The following is a 26595-nucleotide window of genomic DNA, read 5'->3' on the forward strand; positions in this document are numbered from 1 at the left end:
GCTTTCTCTGCACGGCCCCAGGGAAAGCCGGGTCCTCCGCGTCCCCTCTTGGCAGCCCCATCCAGCCGACGCGGCGGCAGAGCCGGGCCCCGCCGACGCCGGGGTGAGCGGCTGCGCTTGCTCAGCGCCCAACAAGGACCCTCTGCCAGCCCCAGGAGAGGGGCTGTGCAGGGCAGGGGCTCGCCGGGAGGCGTTTTCCCTTGCTCAACAAGGCACGCTGTCCCCAAGGTCAAGTGCAGTTTTCCATCAGTGACAACAACGTGGCCAAGTTAGGCGGCAAAGGCGTCCCCTTCTTCAGCGTGGGCAGCCCCCGGCTCTCGGGGCCCTGCTCGCCAGCCGGCCGAGTAAGCATCACAGCAAGGGGGTGAATGTTTTTGTGCCGAGGCACCTGGTCCCCAGCTGTTAAAACCACCCGTCACTGCTGCCACATGGTTGCACATGTGCACCGGGTGGCGTTGAAGAAGCGCACGGACTGGTCACTTGGAAATCTGATTTTTTTAAAGCCTAAACCAAGGTCCTGCATGCAAAATGTACAAACCCACTTCCCTGCATGTCGGCAGCTCCGGGGAATGCGGGGCTCCCCCAGGGCTCTGCCCGGCGTCCCCCTGACCCCCATGGCGGCCGCAGGGACGTGCAGCTCCCGGGGTTTGTGGCCGTCCGTGCCGCCGCAGTGCCGGCAGGCAGGAGCATCCAGCAGCGCGGTTCTGCCGGGAAGGGCCATCGCTCTGTGGCGCTGGCTGCGACGACCGGCTGAAATCACCCAGCCCGACCCCAGCAGGAACCGGGATCTATGGTTACAGCATGACACCAGGAAAGTTAAGTTCAAGCCCGTATTTCTGGAATTACACTTCCGTGCCATCAAAAAGACACCATCGAGCTCTGCCGGCAGCAAAGTCTCTGCAATAGCTGCTGCTTTGACTTGGCATTGTCCGAGCAGGCACGTTTAGGAAACCAAGCGTTGTCGCAGTCAAGGAGCGGCTTCAGATGCTTGTGTGTTGGGAAGAGGGAACCCCAAAACACCGAAGCAGACTACAATTAAGGCAAACACTAGTTAGCACAAAGGATTACAGACCTACAAAGATACATCGCTAAAATCTTGGACTGACGCAGAAAACTCTAAATATTAACGTCCACCACTGAGGCAAAACCAGTGAGCGGTGGCTCCACGTGGCTGCACAAACTGGGCTGGGTTTCACCCGGGCATTTCTGGGGTGCGTTTGGCACCCGACGCAGATGTGCTGCTGGCAGCACTGCCAAAACCAGCAGCAGGGGTCGAGGGGGCCACGGCATGCCCGGTCACCTGTGGTCTGGTCCCTCGTGCCGGTAACTCCGGTGACTGTGCAGACACAGCCCCTTGGGCATGAGGCTTTGGGAAGCCTCGGGGCAAGGGGCAGCCCTGTGGGATGCGATGGCAGCGAGTGGTCCTGGCGCTCCGACAGCGGCGTGGGGGACAGGGAACATCACGGAGGGTTCCTGCGGGAAACGCCTGCTCCAGTGCCAGGAACCCAACGTAGGACCAAGGGAACCTCCAGGTCCCGATGGTCCCCATCGCGCTGGGAAGAAGCACCCTTGTCTTTTGGACTGGGCTGAAACAGTTTGGGTGCCGGCATCGGCATCCTCTGACCCAGACCCAACAGAGTGCCGGGAAATGATGGGCGAGGAGGGAGGAATTTTTCTCTCCTTTTCTTCAGTTCTCAGCATCTCTGCTGTCCGTGGCCCTGTGTTCTCAACAGACGCGTCTCACTTGTAGCAGCCCCAGGGCAGTGCCCAGGCTCCTCACGGCCACGCTTAAAAATGATGAGGATTTCACCGACTGGCGCGTGCCCTCCCGGCGGGAGCCGTAGCTGTGCCTGCAGCGCGCTGCAGCAGCCGCCTCTCCCACATCGCACGAGCGCTGCAGCTCCCAGCCCAGCCCCAGGCAGGGAGCGTGAGGTTAATAGTTGGACTGGATGATCTTAAAGCTCTTTTCCAACCTAAACGATTCAACAATTCTATTCTATTCCAGAGCCCGGCCCCGCCGGCCCTCCCCAGCCCAGGCTGCCAGTCCGGCATGTGGCACAGTACGCGTTCAATAAGGAATATCGACTTGTGCGTCAGAAATAATGGACTGAAGCGACAGCTTAGTTCATCACAGGCTTACATGCAGCACTTTCAGCCGAGGAAACGCTAAATCCAGGCAGCTCTTTGACAGTGCCCGTGAGCTGCAGGGCTGGGGCTGGCTCTCATGAGGAGGGGTCTCCCCACCCCGAGCAGTCCCGTCCTGGGATGCTGCTCAAAGCTGAGCAATGGCTCTTGCCTCAACGCTCGTGGCCTGAACTGAATCGGATTATTCCCAGGAGAAGCAAAGCACCTGACAGGAGGGTGTAGTGAGGTGGGTGTTGGTCTCTTCTCCCATGTAGTTAGCGATAGGACGAGAGGAAATGGGCTCAAGCTGTGCCAGGGGAGGTTTAGATTGGATATTAGGAAATATTTCTTCACGGAAAGAGTGGTCAAGCATTGGAACAGGCTGCCCAGAGAGGTGGGGGAGTCCCCATCCCTGGAAGTGTTCAAAAAACGGGCAGAGGTGGCACTTGGGGACATGGTTTAGTGGGCATGGGGGTGTTGGGTTGATGGTTGCACTGATGATCTTAGAGGGCCTTTCCAACCTTAGTGATTCCTGGTTTTAATTTCATTAAAAATAATCCAGCCACCAAGCCAGGAAACATGAAATTATTACTCTACCATGAATTGGTTTAGCGGTGGACTTAGCAGTGTTGGGTTAATGGTTGGACTGGATGATCTGAAAGGTCTTTTCCAACCTAAATGATTCTAGGATTCTGTGATTCTCTGGTAAAAGGAGTGTCCTCGGCATCGCCAAGCGTGCCAGCTCTGCCTCCGTCCCCTCTCCCCCTCTCCCAGGGGGGTCCCTCGCTGCTGCTGGCAGCCACTGCCCGCCGGCTCCGTGCTTTGCATCCGGAGCGCAAGAGAAGCCCCGGGCAGGATCCGGCCCTGGGCACTGACACCACCACACGCGACAGCAGGGAAACGTTCTCTTCTTGCACCAGCTTGGACAAGACAAGCCTGCGTTCTCCATCTGCCCACTCGTTTGCTGCAAGAGAAGATGCTCCGAGAGAAAAAAAACCCACCACACCTCCTCCACGGTGACCGTGCCGAGGGGTTTTCCGGAGCGCCGTGCAGAGCTCTCAGGGAGCGCAGACTCCAGCTGCGCTCTCTCTGCACCGACCATGCCCGCAGAGACGATGCATAATAATGCGTTATGCGCAGGGTTTTATTTTGACATGTGTTTAAAGAGGCGAGCCACCAAAAAGCAGGGAAACAAAGAGCCGACGCAAGCGGAGCAGCAGTTAACGATCCGCCAGCGCCATGCAAGAAAAATGCCGCTTTCCAGCGCTGAAGAGCCACCACTCCACAGCCACTGCAAACCCAGCCATCAGTCGCGCATCAGCGTGACGACGACGGCCAGGAGGCAGATCTGGGAGGAGGCTGGAGACGTCGGGAGGGAGAAGAGCCCAGAAAACACAAGTCGGGGGGCACAGGTGACGGGGCGGGGGGTGATGGTCCAGGAACCCCGTGAGAGGCAGCAGCGCCTCGCGCTCCTTGATGGCTCCAACTTACCAAGGTGGGAAGGATGAGGAAGAGGAGGCTACTGGTCCGGGCGAGATAAGCCACGTGAGTGTCAGTGGGCACCCCTGGAAGGGGAAAAGCGGGAGCGAGGGGCTCAGACCGGCCCTGTCCCACTGCAGGGAGCAGCGAGGGAGCAGCTCCCCGGCTGCCGGCAGCGACGCGGGGCCCAGCTCCTTGCTCAGCAGCGGCTGCTCCCTGTAACAGACCCCGCCGAAGGCGCCTTGGGGAGCAGAAACTCTTACGGTGGCTTATATCGATCAGCAGGAAGCACAACACAAGCCTGTCACTAATAGCTACGCCTGCGAGCACGTTCGCAGCGCTTCTCATTCACAAACCTCGAGCGCCGCAATGGCAAGCAGCGGTCTAACGTGTGTTTGTGCAGCGCTTGCGTTCTGCACGTGTTTTAAAAGGAGCGTGGGCACCTAACCCTGGAGAAGTGGCAGGACTCACTCGCACAACTACTGCGTGGGAATCCAGCTCGTCGGGACCACGGCACGCGGGGCGCACCCACGGGGCTGTGCCACCCTCCGCCCAGACCCGCCGCAGCTGCCTGGGGACTCAGCGGGATTCTGCACGGATCCGTGCCGGGAGCTGCACCGCCAGGTCAGACCCGGTGCTGCCGCGGGGGCTCTCAGCTCCTTGCACTCCGATGCCTTGTTTCACTCTTCGTTGCACAAGACATCACGCGCAAGTGTTTGGATTCTCGGTACAAAGCTGTTGCATGGCCTAATGCCGGTGTTAAAACACGACTCTGCTCTAGAAATAGTCCTGCAAACCCAGTGTCAGGACATCTCCCTCTTCGCCTTTGCGACAGCGTCAAATCCTCTCACTCGGCAAACGCAAGGTGCTTTCGCGCGGGGACCCGAGAGCCGCGCGAGTGCCCCGAGCTCGCACATCCCAACCGATGCCGAGTACGCGTCAGCGGGGCCGGGACACCGAGGATGCTGCTGCCGGAGCCCGCGTGCACCCTGGCCCCCCTCCCCGCGGCTGCAGCGCGAGGCGCAGCCCTGGCTCTGGCAGAAGCGGGGGGAAGGGGCAGGGGGTCTCCCCAGGGTGCTCAGGGGGCCATGAGTAGATGCCCTCCCCACGGGCACAGCAATGGCCCCTCAGGGCACCCATAGCCCCCCTTGCCCAGCAGCAGGGAGGGGGAGAAGCGCTGGGGAAGAGCCCCTCATCGCTGCCTAAACCGAATTTTATTGCCTCACACTCTGGTTTTCAGCCGCAGCAGCAGGGACAAGTCCGATACCACCAAGCCGCGAGAAACCCAACAGCCAGCCCGGGCGGGAAGGGCTCTCACCCTTTGCTTGTCGGGGTCCACAAACCGAATGCCGAAGTAGTCCTTCTCCAGCAGGTTCAGGTGGTGGCAGAGAAGGTCGAACAGGTACTGGCCCTTGGCATCTCTCTGCAAGACAAAGAAACTCATTTACAAACTGGCAGGACCACGGCAGCGGAGCAAAGGAGCTGGTGAGGGGTCCAAAACTTGTAGGGTGACACAAAGGACCGTGCAAATGCCACCGACTTCCCTGGTGCTTCACCAGTGATATTCTCGGCTCAGGAACCGTCTCCCATCCCACCCGAGGGGCAGCCGAACAGCAGCCGGGAGCAGGACCCCGCAGCACACCGGTCCCCGTCCCCATCCCCGTCCAGAGACCTGCGCCTCACGCCCCGGCAGGATGCTGAGGCTGCCCAGGGCTTGGCAGGAGCCAAAACCCACATTTGCTTGGAAACCAAATCCGCATCCAGGCAGCTCCGGGCAGCGCTGCGGAGGCGAAGCTGCCTGGATGGAGCGCGCGGCGAGAGCCTGGTGAGAACACAGCCAAGCGTGCGAGCGGGTCGGCAGAACAACGACCGCCCCAAACACAGCCTGAGCGCCGCAAAACACCCGGGGTATTTTAAAAACATAAAGAAAACTGCGACCAAGGTCAGAGTCTGTCTGGGCATCACCCTGCAGCTTGAGTCGTAGCGAGGTGTTAGACGGGAAAGCTGTGAATTTTGGGGTCTGTGTTGCCTGGCCCGTGTTTTCAGGCACTCAGATCAGCAAGGTCACGGCTTTGCTGCTGTTGCGATGCCTGCTGCGCTCCCTCGCCGCAGGCATGGCGCAGGTCACCGGCAGCTCCGTGCTTCTGCTCTCTCAGTCTTTCCCTGGTCCGGCACTGCGGAGCGAGTCCAGCGCCGACCTGCCTATCTATAGCGTATTTCTTCTGTGCCCTTTTCTGCTATTGAGCTTTGAGGAAAAAAAACCTTCCCCCTTCCTTGTCCCCAGTGTGCGGGCTGTGGCAGAGGGACTCCACAGATCTGTACTTTCTCCAGGACCAGCCTGTGTGCCAGACCCCGACTCCAGAGAGAGCGGGAGCGTCTGGGCAGCGAGAATTACAGCTTTATAAGGCCCTGCGTGCCCGTACAACTTACAGACAGCACTAGACTGAACATTAATGGGGAATTTTAAAGTATTACAGATATAAAATCTGATGCATCTCAGAATTATGAAAAATTTAATTTCCAGCGCTGCAAAGACCGAAGCGCACATGCTGAATTTGAGCGCTGTGAGCTGCTCCGCAGCGGTGCTGGCCCAGAACGCCGTGGTCCTTCCCGCGTTTGGCGTGGAAATGCAGCACGCGAGAGCACCGAGGGCACCAGGACCCCGGTGACACCCGCCGACAGCCCCCAGCACTGCAGCAAGGCTGTTCGCAGCTCCCTGGGACCCCGCTGCAGCCCACCGAGCCGCGGGGGTCACCGCTGGAGGTGGGCTGTGCATCCCCTCTGTCAAAAAGATCATCACCACTTTATCCAGAAACAGTTTTCCTACCCGCCAAAGGTTTGGCATCAGCAAACTAAGAAGAATGCGGAGTTCTACCGCGGCTCCTCTGGTTCAACAGTTCCTTTGCTCTCCAGAATCGCACCCGCAAGGGCCGTAGAGCCCCACCACGAGAGCTGATTTATCAGCAATGGGACTTACCCCGAGTGAGCGTACAGCTGTGCAACGCTGCATATCGAACCCCTTAAACGACAGCCATTTAACTACTCCAAAATTTTCCATCCAATTTATAATCGACCGCCACAACGTTTTGCTCAGGGACAAGACCCCAGATACACCCCAATAACTCAAGCAGAGCCAGACCTCCGCGGTGGTCTCGCCCCCCGAGGCTCGGCGCTTGCCAAGAGTGGGGTCCTCTCAGTCTGTGTCAGGTTTGGGATCAAACCCAGCATTTCCTTTATTTCTGAGAAGCTTAAACCAGGTGCTGCTGCCCTGGGAAACCCCTTTGCCTGGGGCCGGGGAGGGAGAAGAGGTAAAATCGCTCGGACCCTGCTGTCTCTGCCCCTTTATGGCAGAGCAAGCGGCACCAGGTGCCCGCGCTGACAAGGGTGCGCTGGCAGGACCCTCCGTGCCACCTGCCCTCGGCCACGCTCCGGGGTTTGCAGAAGGAGCCGGGAATGGCTGCGCTGCCACGGGGGACCTGCTCTTTACCTCGCGGGTGATGGGGACCTGCTTGGCAGAGCAGCATCTCCGCAGATCAAAGGCTGCTCCTGACAGCCGCCGCTGCCTCCTTCAGATAACGCAGGTTTCTGCTCCCGACAAATACATTTAACACGTGCGTTATCTGATCAAATAATCACTCAGCAGACACAGGCCGTGCAATCGGGGAACCCCACAGGTCTGGCATTAACCCGTTCCTGGGGCTTGGTACAGTATGATAAATCTCTCTGCATTTTAAATAAATAATGCTTCGTTCAGAGAAGCACGAAGCTCAGGCTGCAACCGTGCAGCTGCTAAAACAACTTGCCCCCGGTGCCGGAGCCTGGCAGGCAGCAGGGCAGCGACAGGGTGATCCGACGCGGTGACGCCCGGGCAGCGTCGCTGCCGGAGCGGGGCCCGTCCCGGCTCCCGGGGTGCAAACTCTGCCTGTGCAGGTGGATGCGTGGGGAGAGCCCGTCCTGCTCGCCCGGCTGCTGCAGCGCTGGCGCTCGGCCAGCGGCAGCGGGCTGATGGAGCGTTTCAGGCGGTCGCGCGCAGAAGTCAGCGGGAGAATCGGCTGCGCAGCACAGAGGAGAGGGCTGGGGGGGGGACGCGGGGCGTGCAGCGCCCGTTCCGGCTGCAGCCCAAACAGAAGGAGAAGGACAGACAGCCCCCGCGCCAGGCGGAGCGGCAGAGGGAAGACCCCGGTGCTGCCCAGCAAAGCTCAGCCGAGGGGCGGTGGGTGCTCACCGGGCCCTGCTGCTCCCCGAAGATGAAGCAATCGCCGATGCGAAGCCTCTTTTGGCAATGCTGCTGGTGACTGCGCCCCGATGCTCTGCCCCGGGGCCAGTGCCACCACGGTCATACCCCAGCCCTTCCCTTGCTCCAGCACCTGCGCCTCTCGGAGCCCGGCTCCGTGCTCACGGCATCGGCATGGCGGTCTCGCCAAAATACCCAGAGGCCATGGAGAGGATCTGTCAGCTGCCTCTGAGGCTCATCCCTGCAGCCTCATGCATCCCACCCCCCCGGAGCTGCCTCAAGCCACCCCCAAGGCATGGGCTGACCTGCACAGCCTGGCAGCAAGCCCCTGCTCTCTCCTCCACTCCTCGCTGGCAGAACGGGGCAGGACTCAGGCATTGGCCAAGCTTAAGTCAAGTCTTAAAAAGCCTCCTGTGGCAAACGTGTTTGATGGGATCTGTCTGGGATGCAGCCAAGGGTGGCTTTTTATGCAGCGACTGATGCACTGTAAAACACACGGCGTTAAAAGACACTGAGCCGTAGCCCGAGTCCTTGGGGGCATTCAGACATCTCTCCCCGTGCCGAGGGGCACAGGCACATTCACCGCTCTCAGAAGCATCGCATCTCTGCAGACTAAACGCAGCCCCCCCCCGCATTAGCCTTGCACCCGTGTTCCTGCGGGCTGCATGCACACGCAAGAGAAAACTGATTCGGGATGAGCTTTGTTTGAGCAGTTGAGCCGGCTTTGAGATGAAGTTTCAGCAGCCAGGTGCTCCCCGCAAGAGCACGTGGCACAGCCACAGTGGGCTCTGCTCAGCTCTGCTCCAGCCACACCGGCGGCTGCGGGACGCAAAGCTCCTCTGCTCTGTGGTTTGTAAAACCTCTCTGGGCCGATAAACAGGTCTGCGGCTTGGCTCTAACTATGCCAGGGGTAACAGCGAGGTTTTGCTTTCCTGCACCAAATCCCCCGGGAGGGATCGCAGAGGATCCAAGGAGGAGCATTGGAAGAAGCTGCTGTGTCCGACACCACTGCCGACGGCCGCAGCAGCAGGTGCCATCGAAAGCCAGAGCTCGAAGGCAGCCCCGGCCACGGCTGCCGGCCCATTGCTTTGTCCTGAGGGCACCTGCGATGCCCGCGGGGCTGCAGCCCAGAACCAGCCCCAGCCCAGAACCAGCCCCAGCGCCGCTGCTCGTGCTGCCCGTGCAAGCAGCCGTGGGTCAGCATCCCGCTCCAGGAGTGCAGCTCCTCGGGGTGATGCCGGACACTCAGCACCCCAAGGGAATGCAGCCGAGGACTCCAGGTGCTGTTCATGGGGCCACGAGGTTGTGTGGCACCCAAGAGGACAAGCATCCTCATGCCGGCCAGGCTGCCTGCTGCTGGCACGGCACAGCAAGCTGCACTTGTGCTCACCTGGAGGAGCCCGACCTTGCAGCCTGGCACTAAAAGGCCCGCTGAACCTTGCCTGGCTCATGCCAAAGTAAGACGGTGCTGGACTTTTGGACCCTGCTGTTAAAATACAGCGGAGCAGCTGAAAGGCTGCTTGCAGAGCCTGCAGCTGGGGAGGGCTGCTGGCTGGGCACCGCAGCGAATCCCAGCCTGGCTCAGCTCAGCTGACTCACGCTCTTCCCCAATTTATTACCCAGTTTTTAAGCACCTCTCCGTGTTGTGGAAATGCAGACTTGAGGCAGCTGCTCTGGGCAGAAAGAAGGTGAAGTAGCAGGGGAGCGTTGAGAGCGGTGCCATGAGAGTTTGCACTGAGGCAGCTGAAGCGTTCTGCAGCCGCAGCACGGCTGGGGAGATGGGCTGGAGCTGAGCAGGCAGCAGTCCTGCCAAAACCCATCCCAGTCCTTGGGAGATGCTGAGACCATAAACAAACAGAACTCCCCGCAGGCAGCAAGTCCTGCCAGCCGACACGAACAACGCTCTGACAGCGCGGAGCTAAAATTTCAGGAATTGTCTCTGCCTGCTCTTCTCTCCTGCATCCCCCCCTCCGCTTCCCCAGGCGGAACAGCAAAGCTCCCGCTTACCCTTGCTATGATGTCCGAATGCACCCAGTGCTGGAAAAAATGAAAGATTCCCATTTCCATACTCTGATACAGAAATTTGTATTTCAGCTGCCACCAGCCGCAGCCTGCCCTGCACGCTGGACCCTCACCAGTCTGGGTTAATGGTGCTGGTCGGTCCCTGCAGCCGTGCAAGCTCAGCTGCATTTGCCGCAGCCCTGCAGCCACAGCCACCGGCATTTGCCACAGCCCCGTGGCCACGGCCGTGGGCATTTGCCGCAGCCCCGCGGCCACGGCCGTGGGCATTTGCCGCAGCCCCGCGGCCACGGCCGTGGGCATTTGCCGCAGCCCCGCGGCCACGGCCGTGGGCATTCGCCGCAGCCCTGCGGCCACGGCCACCGGCATTTGCCGCAGCCTTGCAGCCACGGCCGTGGGCATTTGCCGCAGCCCCGCGGCCACGGCCGTGGGCATTCGCCGCAGCCCTGCAGCCACGGCCGTGGGCATTCGCCGCAGCCTTGCAGCCACGGCCACCAGCATTTGCCGCAGCCCTGCAGCCATGGCCGTGGGCAGGGACCCGCTGGCGAAGCCACAGGCTGGGCACCAGCCCCGTGAGGCTTCGAATTATTGCAGCCATGCAGGATGGACACCCGCGCAGCAGCTCCCGTGCAGCCCGCGCGTACGGCCGCCCCCCGCACTGCTCCGTGCTCGGGAAGCATCCTCAGATGGCGTCCAGCAGAGACCACCCCGCAGAGGAACGAGATGCCGGTCCACGGTGGGGAGAGCAGATGCAGGAGGGACGGTGGGGACCCCAGGGCCTGTCCGCACCAGCGTGCCCGCTTTTGCACGGCTTGAGGACCAGAAACCCGGAGTTTGAGCGCAGCTGCTCAGCTCCAGCACGAGCCAAAGGCGGCTCCTTGGGCTGGCAAAGCAAGCGTCCCCCGGGAGCCCAGCCCCGCAGCCCTCCCCAGCGCAGACACCATTTCACGAATCGGCAGCTCCCCGTCAGCCGCTGCTCCTGCTGGGAACGCAGACATGGACGGTCCTGGGCCAGGTCCCCGCGGCTGCGGTGCCCACCCGCTCCCACCCCAAACCGGGTCCCTCGCCCTGCCGCAGCGGCGCCCGGGGACGCGGAGCGAAGCGCCGGGGAGCTGCCGGCCGGCTCGCCAGCACGCGGTGGTCACCGGCACCGCCGGCAGCTGCTGGGGAAACGAGGCCGCTCATTTATGAGCCCGAAGACAGATTTAGGTGCCAAACTTGGAAAACCACGGCCTAGACTGTGCTTTATTAATAGGCTAATTGAGTCTCTGCGTGTATCATCCATCACTGTCAAACGCAACCGCCGCCTGGTACAGGCTGTGCGCCCGGCTCAGGTACAAGGGCACAAAATGGAAAGGAATAACGAAACCCGCCAGAATCCAAATCACTTTTCCTGGGCTAGAGCAAGTTATTGTTCTTTCATTAAATAATACTCATTTTTTTCAATGAGGACTGAAGCAGCACCACTGAGCCTGAGAAGAGAGAAACTGCAGCAGCATCTCGTGAGCTGCAGAACAAACACGGAGCCTCGCTCGCCTATCAGGCACGAAATACCCTTCCCAGATCAGCTCTTGGGTGCATTAGGAAGACTGGACCTCCTCCTGCATTACACAGAAAATAGCAATAAATACTGATTTGATTTTATTTTCTTTCCCTAGGAAAGACTACTTTGCAGGCTGCACTAAAGGGACATTTGACACAGAGGTTAAAACAACTGACCACGTAACAGAAATTGTAGTCGCATAAATAAAGACGTACTCGTAAATTATTCCAAATCAGACCTGAAGGGCTGTTAGAACCGAAGCAGCTGCCGCAGCACAGGCACCCTCTGCGGCCAGCGGTGCGTGGCACATCTGGCAGCTCTGCCCAGGACCCTGCCCTGCCGCGGGCAGCCGCAGGCGCTGCTCATCGCGCTGCAGCAAGGCTCTGTCCTGCTCACGCTAATTCAACTTTCACGCTCAGAAAAGCCTGTTACAGGCAACCGTCACGAAAAATGCCAGAGGAAGCTGCAAAAGCGTGAACCTTCCCAGCTAGATAAGAAGAGCAGAGGGGACGATTTCGCTGCCCCCAGCGTCACGCCCCTCCTCACCTCCCAGCGCCAGTTTTGCGGGGATTTGCTACCGGCTCTTCGCCCTTTCCCTACCCATGCCCCAAATTAGCACGAACGTCTGCATAATGCTTTCCTCTGTAATTTTAACACAGAGAAATCACAACAAAGGACAAATCAGACATCCCCCCCCCGCAATGGAATATAGTGAAAGTGTAAAAACACGAATGGCATTACAGGGGGAAAATGCCTTCTCTTTGATCTCTCTAACTTGAATTAAACATATTCTAAATTAATGATAATAAGTATGTCTTTCAGGAAATCATCTGAACCGTCTTTACAAATGACAACTTAAAAGAGCTGTCTATTGCATAATATCAGCTTAAATATTCGATGTTTTGATCTTTATATGTTCTTATAAAGTAAAACTTATATCTGTCTTAAGGTTTGCAAGTTTTTGAGGTCAGCCTTGCAGGGTACCGCAGTCTAACGGAGAGGCCACTGCCAGCTGCAGCATTAGCAATCCCCGCTTGCACGCACCGGCAGCGCCGCGAGCTAAGCTGACCCGCACCACGCAAAGTTATTTGCTGCCGAATACTGACGGCCGCTAATGACTTTCTTCTGATTTAAACTTCTGTTACATCTAAAAACTCGAGGAACTGCAGCTAAGCATAGCATCGCGCCCCAGGCACATCCGGACGCTGTAGGGTGCTGCATTACCCTTATTAATGTCAATCGTGCGATTGAGCAGGACGATGAGGAGCGGTCCCGGTGGAGGCCGGTTTGCAGAGGCAGCGCAGCGGCAGTGGCCGTGCCAGGAGCCTGCACGGCCACGCTGATGCTGTGCTGCTGGCTGCTGCTTCCAGCGCAGAGCTGCGGAGCGTAACATGGATTGCCAGTCACTCGTGACGTACCACAGTGAATTGTTCTGACTCATAATAGTCCCTAATTTTGCCTAGTCTCGTGTTAAATGAGATGAAGATGCGCCGCTGCTCGCAGGAGGCGGCATTATGGCACAGGCAGGCAGAAAATCCACAGACCTGAATTTTCCTGTGACGGTCCCTGCAGCCGCGCCGTGCATCGCCCTGAAGCATGAGCGAAACCGGAATGGTTTCAGCGCTGCAGGGCGGTGTGGCAGTGCAGGACGATGCTGGGGGGGGGCCCTGAAACTCTCAGCTCAGCCCCCGCATCCTCCCTCGTGCCTGATCTTGGCCGTGGGCGCTGGCACCAGATTTCACGGCAATCCCCATTTCTACGGGGTCTCGGGAGCCACGAGCACATCCCAGCATCCCGACTCACAGCCCCGGGGGGCTCGCTCCCGCGGAGGAGCGGAGCTTGCCGATGGACAAACCCTGCGAGGGCGATGCTGCCACGGGGGAGAGGAGGGGTGCCGGCTCCGGGAATCCATCGCTACCCGCGCCGCTCCTCTACAAAGCACTTCAGAGCCATCCAGCCCCGCAGCATCTTTACGAGGTACCTGAGGAGCATTAACGTGCCAGCAACAGCTTTGCACGGAGATTTACTGCTCGCTGCTCGGGGAGGGGACGGGCTCGTCGGTGGCCTCGGGAACACGCTCTTCCAGGGAGTTTTATGGTCCCTTTTTACAGGAGCACAGAAAGACGGCGCTGTGCTGACAGCAGGGAGATCCTGCTGGGATTTTCCAGTGGCGAACGCGCCCGTCCCACAGCTCGGCAATGGGAACCTCCCCGTGCCGAGGACTGCAGGGTCTGCTTCTCAAGAGAGCTCAGCAAACTCCAGCCGGCCCCAGACCGGCAGCACGGCAGCAAGGATCGTGGTTCCCCTTCCCGGCGCGGTGCGGAGGAGCTCCCGAGTGCCTTGCCTTGCCGAGCATCAGCATCTGTAAAGCTTCTGAAGATGAAAAGCGCAGAATGCTGAAACCTGCCACTCCTTACTGCAAAAGAGTTTTGCACGATGCACTGCAAAACAGAAACAAGGTTTCTACTGGGAGATAAGCGCCTCCAGCACTATCAAACAGAAGAATCCCAGATGATTTTTAAACTTTAAGAAGATTAAACTAACCTTGCATTCTTAGCTTTTCTAAGCTCCTCAGCCAAAATTAGGGTCATCCACAGCTAAAAAAGAGAGAGATTTAAAAATAGCAGCTCATCCGAAAATGAATGGTGTGCCTGACTTCAGGCAGGAGCGTTCCCGTCCCACCGAGCATGGCAGCTCTCCAGCAGCACGTCCGTGCGCTCCAGCCACGCTCCAGAGCCATGAACTTACAGCGAGGGATGGCTTTGCATTGCAGGATGAGACCCAGGTCTGTCCTAAAGCCTTGCTTGTAGAGAGCAGTAGCACAGCCGTGTTTTAAACAATTTATCACGTGCTATGATAGTTTTATTTTGCTCCAGCTTCTTAACCGGGTACCATGCGGCACCAAGCCCAAAGCCATATGAAAGCGTGAGCTTCCTACATCAGCCCGAGCACCACTGCCACCGAACCTGGCACCTCCAGGACCAACGCCAGACCGGCAAGGCCAGTTTGCACGATGAGGCTGAGCACAACCAGCCCCGTCACCAGCGCAGCCGACAGCCAGCCGGGTCCCGCTGATGGCCCTGTGCTGTGGGGATGGCACAACAGGGGCTGCTGCGTGCTGGAGAGAGCAGATACGTCTGCTGGAAAACCTCCACCAGCCAACCTTAAACGCGGATCTTGCAAGGGGAAGGCGAGGGTTGGGCATCACGTACTCCCTCGAGCATCGCTACGCGCAGCGGTCTTGTGGCATGGGACATCTCAGAGATCCCCCAGCAGGCAGGTTTTTCCCGTCTCCCTCCCTCAGTGTGCTCGCACTGCAAAACTCCGCTCTGAGACAAGAAACAGCTTCTGACCCCGTGCCGAACCAGACCAGCTCACACTTCACAGCGCTCCTTGCGAAGGTCCTGCCCCGGCCGGGAGCCCGGAGCTGGCAGAGGGGCCGGGTCCTGGGAAGGGGACGATGGCGGGGGGGAGCCCAGCAAAGCACGAGGGGCTGCAGGGAGCCACGGATGCCCCCACCACCGCGTTCACTTCCCAGCCACGGCTTTGCAAGGCAGACGAGCACTCGCTGCGATCACAGGGAGATGCTGGAAGCGTACTCACTCCAGATTGAAAGAAAAAGCAAAGGATTGTTTATATTACGATTCTATGATTCTGTGACTGTTTCTATTATTGAAGTGGGCATGATGCACCCCTTGGGTGGCAGGGAAGCTCCCGGGAAGCAATTCCCATGGCCACGGGCTGCAGGGGGGCTGGGAGCAAAACGGAGGGGCTGGGGGGGCTGAGGGCCTTCTACCTCCTGCCAGGGGAAAAAGGAAAAGACGTCAGCAGAAGCTGCAAGGCATCCCGCATCGCCCCGTGTGCAGGGATTGAGGAGCAGGTCGGATGCCCGGAGGCACAGACGAGTTCAAAGCTGCTTGGTGCGGGCTGGGAAAAGCTGGGGAGCAGCAGCGACGGCTCTGCTGCACCTCAGCCCAATCAGCCACCCAAGATTGCTCCAAACTGTGCGATAACAGATTTCCTCTTCCCTCACACGTAATCATTTTGCATTTCCTTTCACACAAACTGGTGGGCAGCTCTGCTCCGCTGCGCCCAGCACCGCAGCCCCAGCAGCGCCAGGCAGCTGCACGGAGCCAGGGCAGAAAAGGGGTCCAGAGCCCCGAGCAGCCGAGCTCCCAGCCCCGTGCCTGGGGACGGCCGGATCTGCTCCATGGATGTGCCCAAAAGGACCGGAGAGGAGCAGGAACAGGGCTGCAGAGGGGCACCAGGGCTTTGCAACCCGCTGGGCTGAGTTCGCACATCGGCCAGCTCCGGCTCAGCCGTTTGCAGAGTGCCACCCGCGTGCCGGCCCCCCTGCCAGGGCACGGCCGGGACCCCCGCGAGCCGCAGCACCCCGAGCCCGCGGGATGAGGGAGCCCGACCAGCCCCAGGGCTGCAGGAAAACGCTGCTCACCCGGAGCAGCACTGGCCGCTGCCAGCCCCAACCTGACCTGCCGGACCCCCAACCCGACCCTGCCGGACCCCCAGCCCCACCGCCACGCCGGCATTTCTGGAGCTGAAAGGACGAATCACCCCACAGCCGCTCTGCGGATTAAGCACAGGATTTAGGGAAGAAATAGCAGCAGTTGAAAGCAGCTCCTTTCTGCACTATTTGGTTTGGAAATCTCATTGTGGGGCTGGCCATTCCTCCCTGCTTCCTGAGCTTAGGAGAAGATTATTTTTTTAAAGGAAACTGTCAAAAAAGTCTATTTTACAAAGTGAAGTTTAAGCTTAAGTCTCTTTGGCAGCAGCATTTGAGCTGGGAGAGATCAAAGACCCACCAGCTCCACTGCCAACGTGAAGAGATTTTCACTAGCAATTTGACTGCAATACTGTGGTTTCAATGCTTCATTTTCAAAATTTGGCATTGTACTGTACGAGCCTGGGGTTTATTACCCCTCGGACAAAGTTAATGTTCACTTTGCATGTAGGGCGAAGTCCTCCTAACTGACAGCTCTCTTAGCCCTCAAAGTAAGCCGGCGTCTCAGCTGAGCTGCGGTACGAGGAGGAAATGGGCAAAAATATGCCGGAGAATATTAATTTCCAGACAGGGGACAAGCAGCTCGGAAATCTACGCCTGGAGCAGAGCGCTCAAGCCTGCACGCCTCTATCGGGGTGCTTTTCCTGCAGTGACCCCTCTCCCCCTATGGCCCCCCGAGGAGGGACGGCGGTGGGGCAGGAGACCGACCCCCGGAGAGGCCCCCACCGATGTCGGCCGGGTGACCCCGAGGGGGACGGCACGCTCCCCAAGGGGCAGGAGGGCAGGGCACCGCGCAGCTCTCGCACCGTCCACGGCTCCTGCGCGGGTGCCGGGACCTTCCCCCTGCAGCTCCTGCAGTCCTGCTGTCCCCACAGTCCCCCTCCCTGTCCCCTGCTCCACTGCCACAGAAAGAAGCATTATTATTATTATTCACTCTTTCAATTTATTGTTATCAGCTATTTTGCTGCTATTGCACCAGCTGATGCACTTGCTCTGCGTAAGCAGGGCACCGGGCACCCATCCGGGACACGTTTTGGTGCTGGACCCCGCTGCGGCGAGGAGGGGAGCAGGGTCACCCACCCTGCCCACGACACCTCCGACAAACACACGCGGAACCCGGCCGGCAGCGAGAGCTCAGCAAAAGGCTGCTGCGCTCCAGTGTGCCGTGGCAGGAGCTTAAACCCTGTTTCCAGAAATGGCTTCACAGCACCACGGAGCCTCAGTGTCATAAAAAGCCCCCGGGAAGATGCTCTTGGAGCCAAGGGAATGGTCCCTTGGTTTCCGAGAAGACCCAGAGGGGGACAAGCCCCGAGCACGAGCATCCCGGTGCAGCAGGAGAGGGGCGAGCACGGGCACGCTTCCAGCCAAACCTCTGAGCCCCGGGCCAGTGCCCAGCTGGTGCAGCGATGCCAACCCCACCGCGGCGAGCGGGAAGGGATGGAGGGGCGAGGGCGAGAGGGGAACGATTTTCCTTGGGGGGATGCCATGGATGGCTTCCAAAGGCAGCCCCAGCATGGGGAAAAGGAGGATAAAAGGCCACGGAGGACCAGGTGACTTGGAACTTGGAACAGGGGCATGCAGACCCCGAGGAGCCGCGGCTCCCGATGGCGAGGGGCTGGGGACGCGCCGCTGCCCGGACCCGAACAAGCCCACCCCGCCCTGGGCCACCAGGCACTTCTGCGCGTGCCAAACGCACAGGTCTCCGCGAAACGCGCGCAAAAAGCCCTTTCGGCAAAGGCGGTAAGAGAGGCAGAGTCGCCTGACGAGCAAACGGCGGCCGCGAGCAAGAAGCGAAGTGGGAAACGCAGAGCAGCGCCCCGAGAGCCCCCGCTCCCACCTGCTGCACCGCACGCCGCAGCCCACCATTGCCCTGCCCACCAGAGAGGCAGAGCAAGGAAAAGGGGTTTTACATAACGCTCCAGTGTAATCCTGTTATATTTATAGCATATGCATTTCAGTATTAATTCCCTGTTCTCTGTAATCCTTCCTCCTAGCTGACACAGTAATTTCTGCCTTCAAGACTCATCCGGGGAGCTTGCTCCAGAAGTTTACAAAGCTTTTGAGACGGAAAGTTCCTAATGAAGCGACTCTCAGAGCCTTAAACTCCAGATTATCGATTCCTTGTTTTAATCCACAAGCAGGTTTCTTTAAAACCTTTGACACGCTGGCATATGCAAAAGGTCCTCCACGGCTCTCCATCGCTGAATTTCAGCCGCTGATGCTTCTGCTTATGTCCCCATTTAGGAGAGAGTCCGCTGTGGGACAGCGGTTTAGCACGTTTTTAAATCCTTTAACAATCAGGGATTTACCCCCCAGAACATGCCAGCCTCCCAGCACGCAGACCGACGTGGCTGTGACCCCGTCCATTCCTCACTGCTGCATCTGGCGAGGCTTCATCTCCTTGTTTGAGGAGGAAGTTTTCCTGACAGCCCTGCACTCCCAAGGGCTTTGGAAAACTTACTCTGTCCTTTCCCCTAACCTTACACAGCCCAGCGCCGACGCCTGCACCGCAGCTCTCCAGGCACAATCCTGACAGCCCCGGCATTTTCTCGGCAAGGAGCTGGAAACAGAGCAGAGCAAAGCAAGGCTGTCCCCGGCCCCGTGTCCCCGGCCAGGGCAGCTCGTCCTCCCACCCTTGCACCACCGAGGCGGTGGCAGACCCCGGCGGAACCAACGCTGCACGGCTGGCCCCCGTCCTCCCCGGCGCTGATCCCGGGGGACTCGGGAGATCCCGGCCGGGTGACAAGCACCTCGCCACCGGGCCCCATCTCCCCCAGGACAGCAGCTCCCTCGTGCCCGCGCGCTCTAGCTCCTCGAAAAAGCACGAACGGAGGCACCGGGGCTGCTCTTGGCGCTGCTGGGCAGAACCACGGAATGCTTTGGGTGGGAAGGGACCCTTGGAGCCCACCCAGCCCAGCCCCTGCAGTGCCAGGGACAGCTTTAACCAGCCCAGGGTGCTCAGAGCCCCGTCCAACCTGGCCTGGGATGTTCCCAGGGATGGGGCCTCCACCGCCTCTCTGGGCAACCCCTTCCAGTGCCTCACCACCCTCAGTGTGAACAATTTCTTCCTTATATCCAGTCTAAATCTATTCTTCTTTAGTTTAAATCCATTACTCCTTGTCCTGTCACAACAGCCCTTGCTAGAAAGCTTGTCCCCATCCCCACCCTCCCTATCGGCCCCTCTCAGCGCTGCAAGGCTGCTGTAGGGTCTCCCCGCAGCCCCCTCCCCTCCAGGCTGAGCACCCCCAGCCCCCCCAGCCTGGCCCCGCAGCAGAGGGGCTCCGGCCCTCGGGGCATTTCTGTGGCCTCCTCCAGACCCGCCCCAACAGCTCCGTGTCCTTGTGCTGGGGGCTCCGGAGCAGAAGTCCTGCCCCGGGAGCAGAGGGCTGCCAGCGCGCACAAGACCCCGAGCGGAGGGGACAGGGCCGGTAGCGACCACCGGCTACTGCGTTTTACGGCAAACAAAATAAACCCGAGCAGTTCCATCAGACACATCTCCCCTTCGGGCTCCAATCCTGCCGCCTCGGTGCCGGCAGCAGGGCCATCTGTTTGCCATTCTCGCAGCAAAATGCTCTTCGGTGAGTCACAGCTAAGAACAAGCACGACACGAGTTCCTGCCAGAACGGTGAGTTTCACACCATTCAAATATTTACCATGGGTTAAATACAGAGGATTTTAAAAAATTAAAGGGGGGAAAAAAGAAAAAATTAATTTTTTTTAAAATAATCCTAACAAGCGGTGCAGTCATTTGCAGTTTCCAGGCGGGCTGTGGTGAAGCTGGCAGGGTGGCTGCACGTCACCCAGGGGCGTGCGGGGAAAGGACCAGCCCGCGGAGGGGCAGAGGTGACCCCCCCAAACTAGGACCCCCGCAGCAGGACCCCTGCACCGCCCCTCCCGACGATCCCGCAACGAGGGGCTGTATTTCCGCCTGGGCCTATTTCACAGCCAGCTTTAAAGACCCATGTCAAGAGGTAGCGGTGAATTTTTCAGAAGTGCAAGCTGTGCTTCCGATCTCGAGCAGCCTCATCTCTGCAAAGGAAACCCGGAGCAGGGAAAGGTTCGCTTCGCCAAAGCCCCGAGCTGCTAACATGCACGGGAAGTTAATACCGAGCAATGCAACCTGTGTCCTCTCTGACATCTCTGAGCTGTATTTAATTTTAAAATGAAAACCCCATTGTTGCTTTCACTTATTTTTAGCGCAGTCTGGACAAGCTCCATTAAAAGGATGGAGGATTCAGCTGGCTCTCCCCAAAGCCTCCTTCGGGGTGCTGCTCCCCGGACTCAGGGCTGCAGGAGCTGGGTGCTCCGCTCCAGCGTGCCCTCGCCCAAAGCCACTGCGCCCGGTGTCTGCACGGTGCTTCTGCTGGAAATAGTGCGGGTAAGCGCCTTTCGCGCCTCGGTGGATCCCGCCCGGCTCTGCTGGGTTTAACGGCTGAAGGCGGCACAGGCAGCAAACTGCAGCGGTGCCCGATGAAAGCACCGACCCCTCCGCAGCATCCCTGGGGCAGCCGCGCGGGACTCGAGCGGGTCCATCGGTGCAGCCAGCACCGGGATCTGCCGGGAAGCCCAGCACACTGACACGGCCCGTCCGGGCTCACCGGGAAGTGCCGGCTCAGAACCAAACTGAACCTCAGCCCCTCAGGTCCTGGCCAGCCAGCGCGGGAGCAATTCCGGGCTTTGCTTTCCCAGGCACTCCTCAGCTCACTTGAAAAGCAGGGAACCGCTGCCCGGGAAATATTTGGTTTTCACTTGTGCATCTTCCTAAAACCAGGTTCAGGCGCATCCCTTCCCCCACCTGGGGGCGGGGGGAGAAGGACACGATTTAATGTAGAAAATTAAAGAATGAGGACAGGTTGGTTGCAGCTGGAGCGTGAAGGAGGCTCGACCCCGGGCCAGCGGCAAGGTTCAGCCCTCCTCCAGGACGACACAACCACCGCCGGGCAGGGAGACCCGGGAGACCCGCGCTGTCCTCCCCAGGTCACAGAGGAGCAAGCCTTGGCCAGGGCAATGCCCACAGAACAACCCTCTCTGTCCCCTTCCAGCAGAGCAGGAGGCCCGAGCAGGGTAAAAGCTGCACACGAACGTGCCGGCTGGTCTGCCTGGCTCGCCGGAGGGGCTGCTTTGCATCCAAATAATGCAAAAATGGCAGCGGAGGAGTTCAGACCACAACAGAGGACGCTCAGCCCATGGGACGTTCTCACGGAGCTGTTCTGGCTTTCTGCTGGTCCACGGGCTCACCAGAGATTTAATCCGGGGAGCCTGGAGCCACAGCCTTTCCTCATGCAAAGCCGGCACCAAAATCAGCTGGCCTTGGGGCTCCCCCATCCCGTGGCCATCACGGAGCCCGGCGACACTGCGGCCACGCTCACCTGCAAGTGCTCCGTAGCATCACGCTGTCAACGTGGCAACAGAAAACCTCAACGTGAGTGTCTGGGGATAAGAAAAAAAGGATCCTGCTCTGCAAAGCCTGAGATACGGACATTTTTTGTGAAGAATCTACTACCCTGACTCATTTAAAGCAAGAAATGGTTTTTTCCATGTTTCCCCTGAACACCCACAGGGTTAGAGCCCCAGCATCGCTTTGAGTTCATGATTTCTTTCATCACCAGAAATACCATTTCCTTCATCCATCCCAAGAGCAGTCAGCGCAAGGCAGGACACCCCATCTGCTAATCATGACCTGGAGGGGCGAGATCCTCGCTGGCGTCTGCACGGGTCCCGCCGCAGAGCCTTCCAGAAGGTCACAAAGCCTTCTCCAGCCCTGAACACAGCTCTCGAGCAATCCATACATTAAGTCCCAGTGACTGATGACACATCACCTTGCATTTTACTACTTAGTGCTACCATATAACTTCTATGAATTAAATTTAGAATTTATAACTCTATAATTTAGAGGCACTGAAAACCTCTCTCCATAAAACCAAATTGGTTTTTCCTATAACTCAAAGTCACTTTTTTCATTCATGCAAGCTTGGAGCGGCTCCATGTGTGCTCTTGTTTAAATTGGCACTCTGCTTCCATCAGCATGCTGAAGATTCTTGGTGCAACTAATTCTGGTATATATTATTTAGAGGCTAATAAACGTGTTCATAGGAAACATCTGATGATGAATATGGCTTCATCAGAAAGTAAGCCCTACTTGCTGCATACAAGAAAGAGACCCTTTTCATGCAAGTCATGCTGCTTGTAGCACATGAGAACTAAAAATGCTTTAGCGACAGCTTCACTTGCAACGGTTGCACGACCCGGCGAAGGGCAGAGGCGCCTGGTTTTGCTTCTGCAAATGGGATCGCTGCACTTCCAGACTCAAACAAGGAGCAACCGAAGCCTCAGCGACTGCCTGCAGACTTGCTCTGATCTGCACAGCAGGGTTAGATGCCACGAGCCTGGTGTCAGGCAATGCTGTACCCGAGCTCTTGCATTTGCACCTGGGAGTTACACGGGCTGTAGAGTAGCTCTGGTGCCAGCGCAAACTGGTTACCGCTCCTTGGAGCCGAGCCCCGTATTCCCACGGGATCCCAGAGCAGTCAGCTCTGGCTCCGCATCCCCCGACTTCAGCAAAGCTGGGTCAGACCTTGTGAAACTGAGAAGCCGCGTGCAGAAGGACGGACGGCGATGCCATCGGCTGTGCTAAGCAGCACCCTCTCGCTTACACCGCTGTGACCCTCAGAGGCGCAGAGCTGCTGTGAAAGCCGCTCGGGACGCCGGGCATCGGGCAGCTCCGAGCCGAGGGCAGAGCCAGGGCCCTGCCCGGCGGAGGGACAGGGATTTGCAAAGTCCTGCAGGGAATCGCCCTTTTGAAGCAGCGTCCTCTTCCCGACCCTGCAGGAATGAGCTCTGCACTTTGTGGTCAATGCTACTGCACACACAGCTGATCAAAAATAAAATAAAGCAAACAACAAAAATAAAAATCTATGTGCGCTACTCACAACCAGAAAACCTTTGGTTTTCTTGGCAACATTCCTGCTGAGAAGCTCGCTTCTCTTCCAGCAACTGAATGCAGCAAAAAGCTCACGGGAGAAAAGAAAGAGAAGTATAAATGGTTCATAAAAAATTTACTTTTCATGAACGCGAAGTGAGGCGCTGGAAGAAACGCAGGGGTGAGAGCTGCAATAACACCTAGCGAAGCCACAGTCCAGCCGAGCTCTTCCTTCGCCTCCCAGCCCCGGGGCCCGGCAGCGGTGGGACGCGGCAGCAGCGGGATGCCCTCCTGCACCCCAGTCCTCCCCCGAGACCAACGCCAAGCTTTACTGGGACGCGGCAGCAGCGGGATGCCCTCCTGCACCCCAGTCCTCCCCCGAGACCAACGCCAAGCTTTACAGCTTCCCCCCAAATGATTTCCCAGAAAAGACGTTCACCTGCGCAGTCTCCTGGATGGAGGGGAGGGGGTACGGCTCGTACTCCTGGAGACGTAGAATCAAAATAAAACAACAAAAATATAAGGGCAAATCCCAAATCCACACACAAGGTACAAGTTCAAAACCCCGATTCAGAATCGGAACTAAGAGCAGGTTCAAAAGCAATTAATATTCAAATCTCCCTGAATTGCAGCTGAAGAACAAAGATCGTCAGGCAAGGAAGCGCAAGCCTTGCGATTAAGGCAAAACAGCTTATTTGTGCTACAGAAATGACCATACGTGGAATCCTTTTGGGAGGCCATAATCAGTCAGACTAACATGATAATGAACTCCGATTTACCCAGCGATGGGAAGATCTTTGTCCTCGGAGACACCGCATTGCTCACTGAATAGTAACAAAGACGACTTTCTTTTTTTTTATAACCATGGATATCACTTGACTGCAAGATTGTTCATCCTCCCAAAAGGTGGTTTCCTAGGGAGAGGGAGGAGAGCCATTTTAAGGTGTAAACGATCTATGCTAATAGAAGGGCAGACAGCGGAAACTTTCCAATAAATCTGATACTGCCTTCAGCAGAAAATGAGATACAGACACAAGCGCCGTGTGATGTAAATCTCCACGATGACAATGTTATTTTACCAACGACACCGCGGAATAAACCTTAGATAACGCGCTGGGCACTGTGCAAAGAGCACCTGCAATCTCTTTTAGAGAGTCCATCCTCGGTGAGAGCAGCCTCTCACGGGGCTGGAAAAGCAGGAATTGGGGGAAAAGGCAGCTGTGAGCCCTCTTCCCGAAAAGGGGAAGCATCGTGCCAGCGTCGGTCTGCTCTGGGACAGCCCCTCGCTGAGCGGGGATGCCGCGGGCACGGGGGGAGCAGCACGGGAGCCGCTGTCCCGCAGCGGGAGCCGTGCTACTGCCTGCTCCCCTCTCCCCTTCCCCGGGCGAGTTTTGCTCAGCGAGCACATTTTGGGGGGATTCAGATGGGCAGAAGCAAACAGGCTCAGCCTGCGCCCTGCTGCCAGCGTCCTCATCCAACAAGGATGGCTCGGCCAAGGGCAGCCAGGGCAGCTCACGCAGGCGCAGCCGGACAGCACTGGGATATAAAAAAGACGAAGGGGAGAGATCTTTGGAAGGGGAACCGACCCTCAGCATCACCTCCGAGGGACCAAGGGCTGCGTCCCCGCAGGGACACAGCGGAGCACCCCCTCGGGGGCACCCGGCAAGGGCGGGCAGTGCTGTCCGGCAGCGTGCACGAAGCAAGACCGCTCCAAGGGAAGGGGCACCAGCGCCGGCCACGTTTGCCCTGAAGCCACGGCCAAGAGAAATGGGCAGGGGTTCCGGCGCGGGCAGGCGGCGAGCTGAGCTTTGCCAGCGGAGATGGCGGGCACCTTTGATCACAGCTCTGCTCCGCGACTAAACGCTTTACAAGCTTGTTGAGCAGCTGGGTGTCGACTTCAGAGCGCAACAAAGAGCCCTCGCTTTATTTATCTCAGACTTCTGATGAAAACGCGTTCAGACGAGAACCCGTAACAGCGGCGGAGCCCCACCACTGTTTATTTTGCGGTGCCCATTCCTCCGAGGTTTTGCACAGGACCGCTGCCTCTCCTTGCAAAGCCCGGCCCCGCAGCCCTTTGCCCTGGCAGACGCAGCCGGGCGAATGCTGCAGCTCCCGCAGGGAGCAACACGGCGGCAGACCGCAGCTCAGCTCTCGTCTCACCGGGCGCTCAAAGCACCGCCGGACGCCGGTCCAGCGCCCACCGGGAACCTAAAGCACCGACTCGGTGCAGAAGATGCCGCGCAGGACTCCTGCCGCCGGCAGCTCGTGGCATCAGAGACGGAGGGCTGCCGCTTGCCGCGGTCCAAGCCGCGATGAGCAGCCGGCCCGGCCGTACCCCACGCGTGCCGGTGCTGTGGGGTCCCAGGGCTGGAGCCCCAGGCTGAGCACCCAGCCGCCCGCAGACGGGGCTCTGGGCTGCACCAAGGACTTGAAAAAAGCCCCACTTTTCTTCCCAGGTCACCCAGAGCTGACTTTTTGTTCCTTCCGCCCCCTGAAGCAAATTTTGCTTTGTTAGGATTTTAGGATGAAAGAGAAGCTGACCTGGAACTGCAGAACGGCTCCAGGATCATTCTCTGCACATCACACGCAGACCTTGCAAATCCACCAATTCTTTTAGTTTATCATTTAAAGTTTCGGTAGCTCAGGTTTACATAAATATTTACAGCAGGCTGTGGTTTTCAGAAAAGAAAAGGATGAAAAACCTGCTTTAGCTGACGTGGTTTTATTTCTAAAGGCTGGCTGGCGCAATATTAGGAGCAAGCAGGAGGAGCGATGTATTTGTCATCTCAGCAAGGCCTTTGTTTTGCCTGTGGGTTTAATGTCTCAAAATACATATTCATTTAAATGCAAATTTCTGGTTTCACCTGGGACCCAACAAAGGCTTTTGCCGAGATGAGCATTGACCTTTCACATTTACCCTCCATCCCTCCTGCTTTCTTCTGTAAATCAAAGCCTTTGAAGATGACCTGGACTTTCTGACCCTGCCGGGAAGCAAGCCGCACTCCTCCTCGGTGAGCCGCGGCCATTAATTGCCGACCCCTCTCCACCTGCCCCAGCCCGGAGCAAGGCAGCACCCTGGTGATGCGCGCCAGGAGAAAGGTGCTCCGAGACAACAGGCTTCTGCCGGCAAACAGCTCCCTGGAAAATGCACCCGGACTGCGCCGGAGAGGATGGCCAGAGCCGGCTCACGGCTGGTGCTGCAGCACCCTGCGGTCTGCGAGCCACCGCAGGCCTAGGGCGCGAACCCCAGGGAGCTGCCGAGCATCACAACGCGGGCAGAGGACGCTGCGGTCCCCTCCCGGGGGTGCATGGGGCCCCCCGCGCAGTCCCGCAGCATCGCCCGGGCCACGCGTCAGCTCCGGAGGAGCCCGGGGGTCTGCAGGGACCGCGCAGCCCCTGTCGCCCTCCGCCTGCTCCCTGTCCCCGTGCCGGGGAGGGCTGCTGGCTCTGCCCCGGGGACAAGCTGCAGGCACGGGGGGCTGCGGGACGCCGTCCTGCTGAACGTGTGTGCTCCCCACCGAGCCCCGGGAGCCCGCAGCCCCCCGGGAGGGGGACCGGCACAGCCAGCACCCTGTAGAGCAGCACGTACAGCACGCTGCCGTGCAGGGACAAGCCCACAGACCGGCTCGGCACGAAGCTCTCGCGGTGCCGGTGGGACGTTTCCAGCTGCGGGGGAGCGGGGCTTTGCTCAGCTGTTGCTATTTTTAAGGAAAAGCCCCCAAAAGGTCTCCATCCTTCCAGTCACGTGCCAGCGTCAC

General features: G+C 58.6%; 1 protein-coding gene across 3 annotated transcripts in view; it reads right to left on the minus strand.

Moving 5' to 3' along the window:
* Positions 1-26595, minus strand: part of FRMD5 (FERM domain containing 5) — a 121569-nt gene that overhangs the window by 23599 nt on the left and 71375 nt on the right. For 2 of the 3 annotated variants that reach the window (XM_075714062.1, XM_075714065.1), the window contains exon 2: positions 4922-5026. The exons of the other annotated variant lie outside the window; for it this stretch is intronic. In XM_075714062.1, the coding sequence (XP_075570177.1) occupies positions 4922-5026 (105 nt within the window). The remainder of the gene's footprint in view (positions 1-4921; positions 5027-26595) is intronic. 3 annotated transcript variants of the gene reach the window in all.

This window comes from Pelecanus crispus, chromosome 7 (genome assembly GCF_030463565.1).
Source record: "Pelecanus crispus isolate bPelCri1 chromosome 7, bPelCri1.pri, whole genome shotgun sequence".
In the NCBI taxonomy this organism is placed as follows: Eukaryota; Metazoa; Chordata; class Aves; order Pelecaniformes; family Pelecanidae; genus Pelecanus; species Pelecanus crispus.